This window comes from Vanessa atalanta, chromosome 5, assembly GCF_905147765.1.
Source record: "Vanessa atalanta chromosome 5, ilVanAtal1.2, whole genome shotgun sequence".
Taxonomy (NCBI): domain Eukaryota; kingdom Metazoa; phylum Arthropoda; class Insecta; order Lepidoptera; family Nymphalidae; genus Vanessa; species Vanessa atalanta.
In genome coordinates this window covers 9864097-9876172 of record NC_061875.1, presented here as the reverse complement: position 1 = coordinate 9876172, position 12076 = coordinate 9864097, and the positions used below count along the sequence as shown (strand labels likewise).

Here is a 12076-nt window from a genome sequence, read left to right as displayed (position 1 = left end):
TATATAAATAGTATACATGTAAGCAGAACGGATCGTAATTTAAACTATGGCAAATTATCGTATTCAATAATTATACAACGATTTATCATTTTTATTTACATTTGCTTGCTGACGGTACATAGGGTGGTGCTATGTGCTATGAGCTATGTAAGAGGTTATCTCCGTCGTCGGAGCCTATCTAAATCTGTATAATCGCGCCCGCCAAATAATTATTATAACATGTACCGTATAGCTAACGTATAGAGGAATACAATTTCAATAAATGTTTCTGTTTCGATCATATCTGCGATAAGCTCATGTCATTTCGGGTTTCAGTCGTTCATTTGCCAGTATTTTTGTACAGTTTCAAATGATAGGTCTCAAATGTTTCGTACTCAACATTTCAATTGAGTACAATTTATCATAAAAGTTACAAGTTTTAATATTACTTTAATGTTGTTCTTAAACCAAATAAACATGTCATTGTTGTGTTATATGTTAATTTAATCAGTAATATCTTATAAAAGCATATAATGTACTCTACAATCAATATTGAGCGTTTGCTTACATATTCAATTATTAAAGTGATCTGTTATTGGTTGTTTATCTTATATCAACATTTCAATATGGATTGCCCCCATGCCTTATATAATTAAAAAAAAAAGTAATTTAAGCAAATAATTAATTGTAAATTAGCAAATAGAGGAGGAATCGTCATAAAACTAATTATATGTTACCATAACAATCAATTATAGTATAATATCGGTAATCATATATATTATTTATTATACTTAATTCGTATTTAACAAATACATTAATTAAAAACGCTTTAATTGGAATAAACTTAGCGGATCTTGCCTTTATATATCGTACATAATTCTTCTACTTATACCACCTATCTTTTGCGTTAGGGGTTAAAAAACCGAGGCATATCCACGTTAAAAGCCCGTTTTCGTACAGAAGGAGGTTTGCTGATGACGTCGATAAGGCAGAGCAGCGTGAAGTCATCACCTCTAAAGAGGTCTGTTGCCGCAGTCACTCGAGCTCCTTTTGTTCGAAAGGATCGTTCGGATTAAGCTTTTAAGCGATTTTTGCAAGTAGAAAATTAAGTGATCTCTATTGGACGTCCTCATAATGTATTATTATTATTCAAACGATTTTAGTTCTTATATCATAATGAATGTAAAAATGCTTCGCTTTAAACACTTCAGAAGTATTTATGTTGGATAAATTGACTTCTTTTGCTTTTTAATTTTAGTTATAGTTTAATTATTGGCATAATAGGAATATCTAATACTCAATAGCTACTATCTTATTATTTCATTTTAAGAAATTAGTGAAATAAGCTACAGAGGAGCCTTTTTCTCCATAGCTTTAAAAAATCCTTATATTAAAAATAATCCTTTTAAAACGCATATAATAAAAAAGGTTTGTTTTATTTTTATTTACAAAATACAAATATATCGCTTTGGGTCCAAAATATACAATCTTTTTAAATATACTTACTTAATTTGAAATGCACATAACATGTATGAGTTTTAAAGATCCAAATATCCAATATTTTGTATGCGTATATGTACCAAGTAATTAGGCGACGCACGAGGCACGAGGAAGCGGAAGCTCGCCGGAGATGAAGGCGCGATACAATATCCGGTTAGACGCCATTTCCGCCGCTACGTAGTGTGTGGACGCCTTTATGTATAGTGTTTTTATTTTTATGTTTTGAAGTGCGCAAATAAATTGTTAAATATTTTCATACGTCCCTATAATGCAATAAATATACATTGTAATAAGATTTTTCGTCATAAATAACATTAACCTAATTTAAATTAATAAGATACCTATAGTTCCTTTCACTTAAGAAAAAAATCGACAATATAATCAAACCTGCGACTTTAACATCGCTATTCGACTCGTATACAGTTTAGCTATTGAGGCTTATTAAGTCTGTAATTAAAATATCGTGTTGCGAGATGAACAATAGAATTACATAACGAAGATACGACTACATTATATAACATTGAATATAAACCACGCCAGACAGTTTATTAAAGCTTTAATTGTGCAAAATGTTGCGCTAACATCCTCGTATACAAGCAAAACAAATGCGAGTTGTAACTCACCCTAACTTATCCTATAACCACAATATAGTACTTCTGTAATGTGTGTCAACACCGTTGTTCTAGTTGTAATGGCGGTAAGTATGGGACTAACATCTGCTAGCTTCATCGCATCGCTATAGCTTTATGGTGACGAAAAATAAATGAAAAATGTGAATTATAGGAAGGTACAGATGTCATTGTTTTATTTTATTCAATAAAAAAAAAGTACTCAAACATTGTTTACTATTTAAAGTATTTTGAAGAGATAGAGGTGGAAAAATATAAATTATATCGTAGAAAAATATCAATTTTACTTGGTGGGAGGCCTTTGTTCAAGCCTGTCTGAATAGGTACCATCCAATCATCAGATATTCTGCCGCCAAGCAGCAATACTTGATATTGTTGTGTTCCGGTTTGAGAGTTGAGTGTAACTACAGGCAAAAGGGACATACCAGCTTAGTTCCCAAGATTGGAAGCGCATTGGCGCAAGATATGGTTAATATTTCTAACAGCACCAATGGCATTTGCTTTTAGGTCTACATGTCCAACTCTGAGCCACGCAGCCTGTAAAACCGTGACATGATTTTCAGATACCTCTACACACCACTGTGTTCTTCAAACGTTATATATATATTATTTAAATAAAAGCTACTTACATATTATATACTTTTATTTGTTAACTGCTTTAATTTAAAGGAAAGAACTTGTTTTATTAATTTATATAATCTGTGTAATTTAATTAAAAATAAAATATAAATATGTATCAGTCATGTACTATTTTCTTTCCCAACAATTTTTAAACAGTGGCATAAAGCATATGTTTTTTGTGTGACATCATATTTGATTGTACCAATTCAATTATTTTCTTTTCTCCCTTGACACCCAACACCCGTGAGTCAGGAAGCGTGAATTAGCGCAGCTTGAAGCGCGCGCGCCGCGGCGCGTGTGCATTGTCTATTACCAAACCGCGATACCAGCGGCGCCAGTCAATGAAATAAATTTAATTTTAATATAATTTAATTTTAATTTTTTTTTTTTTAATATATAATTTATCGCTTATAAAGTAACATGCACATCGAAATTAGCCACTTAAGTTAAAATACATATTATTATATTCTACCCGTAACATAACATAAGTTTATTTGAAAAATATTAAAATACTTATAAATGTTAAAAAGTAATGCAATAAATAAATTATAATAAAACCACAAATAAAAAGATTGTTACTATAACCTAACGATTTGCCTATAGATAGAGTTCACCCCTCAAATAAATCTGATTTACTGCTATGATACCATCTCTGGTTACATTACCACCGTTGATTACTCCCGCGGTAACAAACAAATGCCAGTGATATTTAATTGTCTTTGATATACATTAAATACAATATAGACATTTAAAATAATTTTCACAACATCAGGCAAAAAACTTTTTATAATAATATACTAAAAATACTTTTAATCGAAGTATATTATATTATAAAAAAACCTGTTATAAGAAAAGAACCCCAAATACTGAAACAAGTAGTGCACTTTGTTAGTAGATACATGGGAGAAATTATTTTAGAATAATATGTAACAAAATTATTGTGATTTAAATATTTGCAATAACCGATCTGAGTCTGCTATTTTTGGAATCGAGGTCAGCCAAAGCAAGGCAAGTTAAAACTATGTCTATGTATATGAATAGAAAAAAACATACAAGAACGAAAATATGAAGAATTGCCTTGTTTTCTTTGCCTTATTACATTATGTATAACATTATAATTAGTCTTACAAGTTTAAAGCTTAAGGAATAAGATACAACCCGACGTCTCTGTTGACCGTGATTCCAAGATTTTCTGCACAGATGGATTTCGTAGTGACATTGCTTAGGCTACGATACAGGCACATTGCCAGAAACAAATTTATATATTGCATATGTAAGTATTAATCCAACTACTCGCTTTGTAGCATCTTTAATGATATCTATCAAGTTTTGCTGAAATAGCATACGCGTCAGTTGAGACATCGATATCTGATGAGGATTTATAAGAACTCCCTGGTTTTCTCTGTTTCTGAAAAGACCAAAGCTACATCGCTGCATCGACGTAAAAACACTTCCCGTCGTCGAATGGACAATACCAATTCCTTGTCATTTTCTTGTCAATATTGTAGTTTTGCCTATGAATAATAATAATATAATGAAGTACCAGTATGAGTTACAAATTGGAATTAACTATTTTCTGTCTATGAATAGAAAAAAAAAAGGTTTTTAATATAAATTTCATCATGAGTATAAATTTTTAATTATTAGGTATATCAGCATCACAAGAGACATATGAAATAACAAGAATTATGCCAGATCTAATTGATCTGCGTGAGTCCTGTATAACATGTAAATAGTTAATAAAATACATGTATTAGAATGCACACATTTTAATAGACTAGATTATATTGTCACCAACACTGAACTATGTGAAACATTTTGGCTAAATCGACTGGACTTAGGATGGTAAATGGTACCCACACATACTAACAGGTAGCTACCGTTTAATAAAAGTTTGAAAAAAAAACAAATATTGTCTCGCAAATAAAATATCTTATGACGCAACTAAATTGGCAACTGTTAATGTTATTAACATTCTTTCAATTGCTCAGTTTCGAGTTAATCATCCAAACACAATTACATCTGTTATTTAAAGCTAAACTATTGGGTTCTCGGTGACACCCCCCGATGTTCCAGGGCTCATTTAACCCCCTTGATCATAAAACGCAACAATAGCGCAATGGTCCAGGGGTGGCCCAGAATCTGATTGCAACCGTTTAACAGCCCTACTTTAAGGGCGAAAGTGTAGGGATTGCATATCGATTTTTATTTTAGATGGTTATTAAAAAATACTTTATTACACTAAATTAATAATAATAGATTTTTATTTTATATTCTTATATTTAGTATACTAAAAGCTTAGTAACAACATTACGAATGCCTAGACGTTAGTCTCGTCGGAACTTCGTTGATCCCTTAATCAACTTGCTAGAAAGCGAAAATTTCATAAATCAATCAAACTTTGGAACAAAGATCATAATTCCCAGGCAACGACTCTTCTGGAAAACTTAAATTACTCTTTTTCCGCATTACGAGTGCAAAAAATCTTCTTGACGGGCTGAGAAATTGATGGTGTCGAAAAAACTGGCAAGACGAAATCCGGCGAACTTTTTACGTCAGCCGAGTTTCACTTAAACGAGTTTCTACATCCATTTGGAAGTTGCTCGTATACGACAAGCTGACAAATTTTAATGAACCTAAGCGGGCCGTTAATGTCTGCGAGTTGCGTAATGGGAAAACTTCGAAGTCTCCACCCCGTCTCACTTTGAAGTCAACGAGGATTTTTGCGTAAAATACACACATATAAATCATAAGTTTAGATTGTTTCAAGACGCATTAGTCAAAGGCAACGGGCAATATTACTTCAATCGTTTTATAACCATACGCTCTCTTATGGTTACGTGAATTCTGCCTAAAAAGCTTGTAATTTAATATTCTCCCTTCGACTATAAAATGCGCAATCATTTCGACGTGTGCCATTGCAACTCTTTCATCGAATGAACTCTACCAGTATCCATTACATTATAAATTTAGACGTGGTCGCTCTATGAGCGGCGAAAAAATTTAGGGCCACATGATTTTGATTTAAGCGGCTATCCCCCGACTATAGGCGTCGGCGTCATCCATCATACGCTTTACATATGTTTGAATAAAGCTCGTGGGAAAAGGATTTCCTCTCAGAAGTCAAAGCGAGCATTCTGCAACAAAGTAGGGTGAGCATGTTTTGTGTACGTGACCTTTACATTAAATGACCGTAATTAACCGCCTTTGTTTTGTGTTCATATTGTCTTAGAATCTTAGTCACGTTAATTTTACTCTTATATTTATACATTTTACTCATAACAGGAAATATTAATTTAATCACACATTTCCAGAAAACGCCGTAATCGTGTACGCGAACAAGTGAAAACTTGTTAACTATTTGGAAAACTCTTTAGGTAGGTACTGTAATAAAAGATGTAGTACGTAAAAAATTTAGAAATGTTATAAAATATACAAGTTAAAAAATAATTCTCTAGTAACCATCCTACATTATAACAATAACATGGTACGCGCGTTACAAATAGCGGATTAGGCCAGTTTAGCAAACAAGGCGTCACTGGCGTGTGCCGCCACCCTTACAGCTAATGCCATATTAATGTCTATTAGAAGCCACGCATTGTTCTGGACTAGAGTCGACGATTTATTCAGATTTATTAAGTTAATGCGACGTGTTAAGCCAGCCGATTTCGCACGAGAGACGCTAGTACAAACAAAGTCAAGTATGACTATTACATTAAATAAATAGTCGCTTATCGCAATACAATTCAAAAAGAATTAGTATGGTAATGTAATTATTAAGTTTTTAAATTTTCTAAGTTTACTAAGAAAGGTTTATTAAAACTAAAATAATAAGTCGTCTGTATGTGTACTTTAATCAATTTATTTTTTTATATTAAATATTATGAATCTATAAATGTAGCGTATTTAATATTTGTATGCATACTAATGTAATTAATTAAAGAAGCAATAAAATAATAATAAAAAAAGATATTTTTTTTCTTGAATGTAACACTTGCAATTTTAACATAGTTAAGGTGTTTTTAAGATAATTAGATACTATTAATATACCTATTACCTACCGATGGATATTAAATCTAGAAAAAAAACGAATAACATCTATGTATCTCCGATTACAAACATATGTTATTAATATTAATATGAAATTTAAATGCAACTTACAGAAAGAATATGTGAACCAGTTTTGTTTTATTCCAAATTGCTTTTGAATTTATTTTTGTAACTTGCATCTTCAATATTCAAAGAGGAGATTTATGTTAAATAAAAAACATACAAACTGTGTTGTATGTGTGTGTTAGTTATTTTTTGTTTTACATATACTAAAAAATAACAACTTTAAACGTAAGTATAAATTTAATATAAGATTCCACAACAATCTCATTACCGGCGTTTCACTTTACACTTCCTGCCCATTCGTGTGCAATCTGTAGTGTGCAAATCCGTTAATCTTATTTGGCGGGTAGTGAGATCGCACGTGGCGCCACGTGTCTGCAAATCGAACTAATCTCGGAGCCGTACGCGTCAGCGGCGGGCGGAGCGCGTGCGCCGCTCCGATAAGGCCAAGAAATGCCATTCATTCCCGTTCTTTTGTCGCAAACAATCACATATTTATTTATGATATTTGCTACAAGTAACCTGCCACCCTAGTGCGTTAACGCGCTTAGCTTACTCAAGCAAATCCATTGTTAGCGCTGTCGATTGTTAGTCTAATAAGAGATTAAAACAGTTAAGTCAAAATTGAAACATTACGTTACTCACTTCAAACTCCTATATTTTGTACTAATACAAAGTCTGATAAAATTATTAGTAAAATTTATTAAATTGAATTGTGAGCGCTTTTAAAAGCAATATAGGTAATTATACCAGTAGATACTTACCTACTACATAATTAAATTACCTGTGAGGTAATCTAAAATCTAAAACACAACAACACAAAAGAAACGGGTGTACAAAACAGTCTAAAAATAAAATATAATGTGTAGAAAAAGAAATATATTGTAAAATAAATATTACGGAACGAGGTAGGTAGTCCTTTACTACCTATTTAATTAAAATAGATACCGCGTTCCTGCTTGCATTATTAATGTTTTTATAAAATAGGTACATAGATGGATATAATTGTGCCACAAGTAGGAAACGCAATAGATTAAGATAAATTCAATTCAGGTTTCCGGGACCGGACCATCTTAGTCCCGCTGGATTCAAGTATTTGTGATCCAGCAGGGTGAACATGACCGAGAAATCAATTATAATAAAAACCTAATAGACCTCGTTTTCGTGTTTTTAATTTTCAATATCTTAAGTAATATATATTAATACTTTTAGACATAACGATTAAGACATAAATTGACATAGAATAAAATACAAATTGACATAACAACATAACCATCAGTAATATAATGATATCCCTTAACGTTTTAGAGATAAAGAAGTGTTAAAACGGTTTTGTATCACCAATGTTTTTAGTAAATAATCAAGCAATTATACGATAGATTCTAAATCAAAAAGGATATTCTTTTTCATTGGCAATATTTAAAATACATATATCTACTAAGCTTCTGCAACCTTTTTTTTTATCCCTGTGATATTTATCCGTAAGATTCCATAAGTAAGCCTCCGCTTAACACTACCACGTAACACGTATCTTCCAGGCTTCTTTGGAATCCTGCTTGTCCAGTAAGATACCGCAAAATTTTCGCCCGAGATTAGTCCGCAAAAAGTATGCAGAATCCTGGGATACAGGGATTGCATTCCCTAGCCACAAGAATAACCATTTCTTAAGTGGCCAGTTCGACACTTACCTTGGTAATTAAGTTGTGTCCCTTGTGCCTGTAGTTACATAAGCTCACTCCCCTCTTCAAACCGAAACAAAATAATACAAAGAATTGTTAGCGGTAGAATATATGAGTTACAAAACCCGGAATTTATATAATTCCGAGATTTATACATTATTCTTTAATTAACGTTATTAATATCTTAAAAACTTCTAAAGTATGAAAATAACTAAATTTGGAGTGTAAAAACTAAAACTGCACTATTTTTGGAAAATATATTTTTCATATTGGAAATCGAAACAATCAAAAATGCCAGCAGTGTTTCTGTATCAAATCAAGATAATTAAAAAAAAACACTACTAATTGCGTTAACAAATAAGTAAAGATAACATACTGCCAAGAAATAACATTAATCACGTTTATGTCACGTCCAACTTATTATATTTTGTCAAATAAAGTGCAATTAATAAAGGCACAGTATAAAAGGAAAAGTGCGTATATTAAGAAACTGATTCATAATTAAATTTATTACTGGCTACTAGCAATCACTGAGCGGCCATTGAGAACTACTACCAGAACTACTACCAGAACACAAAAGAAGACAAATTAAAAAATTAAATTTACCAAAAAAAATATAAACTTATTATCAAATAAATACGATAGCGACATAATTATTGTGTGAACCGGTCGTTAACTTATTGACGGTACATTCAATTTATTGATTTAATAATACAATCCACATTAGGTTCAATCAGGAATTGTAAGATTATATACTTGTTATCTATTTAATTTAATAGTGTTTATAATTATTGATTAAACTAGTGTGTTCATTGTCGAGCACGTTGTTTTGATTTACTTAGATTTTAATCTACTTTTAAGTGAAAATTATATTCTTTGTTGACCTAACGTAAGTATTTAAATAAGATATAGCCAAAGAACAGATACCTCCCTATACCTACTCAAATATTTAAATGTTATAATTAAGAGTTATTTAACACGTTAATTGCCAATCGCGCGACGTCGCGTGTTCCCAATACTCTTCGATGTGGCCCCTCACGCGACGTCGCGTGAAGTGTCCGTAGAGTTTTGTATGCAGTGTATTGCATGGGCCGGAGCGTTATCGCAAATGTGTTTGTTATGGGCCACCAGAGAAAGAACTGAGCTATTGTAAAGTGGGCGTGGCCATGAGAATCATGCGATTGTTTTAGTGTTACGTAATTGGTTAGTACGCTTAAGTGTCGCCGCTCGTGCGGACGGCTTTCTTGATTGCTTTTAGTCGCTTTTGAACAAATTTTACGTTTTTTTGTATTAAAATTTTATAATATTTATAATAAATTAATATTTATAATGAGTGATCATCAACCTGGTACCTCTAGGGGTACAAAACGACCAAATGAGATACCTTCGCGAGTGCAATCTAAACGTGTTTTATTGCAAGAATCGGATATTCTCAACGCTTTAGAAAACTCCGATGATGATGATTTTATGGGAAGTGATGAAGACGAAGATTTTTTATTGGGTGATGATGATGAAGGCAGCTCAACCCTGGAGTCGGATGAAGATGAAGAAGGAGTTCAGTCGCCCTCTGGTGAAGTTCGAGTTTTGTCTACAGAAAGGGAGGGCTTAAATGAAACGATTGAAGAGTCAGCTCTGCCACATGAGTCTCCTGAACCTGCCATCGAAGGCTCAACTTCACACTGGAGTACTTCTTGTTCGTCCATGAAGCAAATACCATTCGTTCGAGAGTCAAAGCTGCATATAGAACCGCCATCTCAACCAATAGATTACTTTTGTCTCTTTTTCCATGAAGAATATTTGAGAATGATCGTAGAGTGCACAAACAGATACGCCGAACGTATGAAAAGTTCCAGTGAACATCGGATGGAAAGATTTGACAGTTGAAGAGTTCAAAATATTTCTGGGCCTTTTGTTACTTGTACCAAAAACTAATTTACCAAATATTTTTTTATAAACCTTGAGATCTGATTTGTTTTACTAAGACTGATAAGAAAATATGTTCCTAATTGTTATCCTAGTAAATAGTAATTTATTATAGAAGTTATTTGCTAAAGCTGCTGCATAGACTTTGGTGTCCAAAATGCTTAGAAGATTTTTTATTTTCCATGTTTCTTTGATATTTTCTTATTTTTTGTGTTATATAATTCAAATAAAAATAATTAATACTAAAAATGGTTTCATTTGTATTACATTTGAACTCATAACTCCCCTAAATTTGCTGAGATATCCCATAACGCGACGAGAATGTACTTTGCACATGGCCCATCACGCGACGTCGCGTGATATATAGCTATATTATGTAAAATATAATATATTTATACTAAAACCCTAAACACACCCACAAATAGTAGTTGCTGTACTTAAGAATTAATTGATTAAAAAAAAAGGTATGGGCCACTAACAGAAAATTCCAAATTTAGCTTTGGCAATCAAAGTGTTAACCTAATTATATATGTAGTTTAATATACCACAGAATTAACCAGGGGAAAAAATTAAATAAAAGAAGCATGCTTTTTTATAGATACATCAATATTTATAATACCTATAAATATATTTGAGACGGTATAAAGATAACCCCTAAAAATAGAAGATCGAAATTTATAAAAAAAATAAATATTTAATAGAATTATAATTAATTTTTAATCTGTAGCACTACACTACTTAATCTTTATAGTATTCGTTATCTGTTACTTTGTAAGAGTGAAAGAGAAAATTTGACAACTAAAAACAACAAACAACTTGACAATTTATTTTCCTTATTTCTATACAAGAAACTATCATAAGCGTATCGTTAAAAAATAGGATATTACCAAATACTGAAGCAAGCTAATTAAAAACAATCGAACGTTGTATCAGATATAATACAAACTTAAAATGGTTGATGAAGATGAATATGCTTGTGTGAACAAAGCTCAGCTACGAATTAAAGATACTTCTGGAATAAAAAAGAAAAAGAAGAAAAAATCAAATAAAGAAACTGAAAAAGCCATAGAAAGTGAGGTTAAGCAACAAATTAAGCAACATGTGAATACAGATACTCGGACCAAAGCAGAATTAGCATTCCAAAAAATGCAAGAGAAAATGGTAAGAATAATATATTTCATCAGCAGTCAACAAACTTATGACATATTGTTGCTTTGTATTTTTAAATCAAATTAAACTGATATTTAAATTAATTGACTTAATGCAAATGTTTCATTTCATAGTGTATTTTGTTCTTATGTACTTCGCACCTTCCATAAGTAATGAATTATCAAAATAATTTAATATGCACAAAAAAATATAGTGCTTAAACTTGTTAAATTTCAATTCTTATACCACAGACTTTATTTTATCCTTTTTCAGCAAAAGCAAAGAATTCTTCAAAAAGCAGAAATGACTCACAAGCAGAGAGTAGAGAAGTTTAACCAACATCTGGACAGTTTGACAGAACACTTTGATATTCCGAAAGTATCTTGGACAAAATAAAACAAACATTGCTGTATGTTTATCACTTGTAAAAGTTATAATTTATATTATCTTGGTATTGAAATTAAATAAAATATATATTAGATT

The 12076-nt window shown here is 31.7% G+C and overlaps 1 protein-coding gene across 1 annotated transcript; it reads left to right on the top strand.

Annotated features, from left to right (window-relative positions):
* Positions 1-11229: 11229 nt before the first annotated feature.
* LOC125063913 (protein FAM32A) lies at positions 11230-12074 on the top strand. The gene is made up of 2 exons (XM_047670609.1): positions 11230-11605; positions 11867-12074. Exons 1-2 carry the CDS (start codon positions 11396-11398, stop codon positions 11987-11989), a joined length of 333 nt encoding a protein of 110 aa, XP_047526565.1. The 5' UTR covers positions 11230-11395; the 3' UTR covers positions 11990-12074.
* The last annotated feature ends 2 nt before the right edge of the window (positions 12075-12076 follow it).

What these genes read in the sequence shown, in the direction of transcription:
- LOC125063913 (XM_047670609.1), top strand. Translation starts at nt 11,396, where the DNA reads ATGGTTGATGAAGATGAATATGCTTGTGTGAACAAAGCTCAGCTACGA. An exon ending in AAAAAATGCAAGAGAAAATG is followed by an intron (nt 11,606 to 11,866) that starts GTAAGAATAATA and finishes ATCCTTTTTCAG; the next exon opens with CAAAAGCAAAGAATTCTTCA.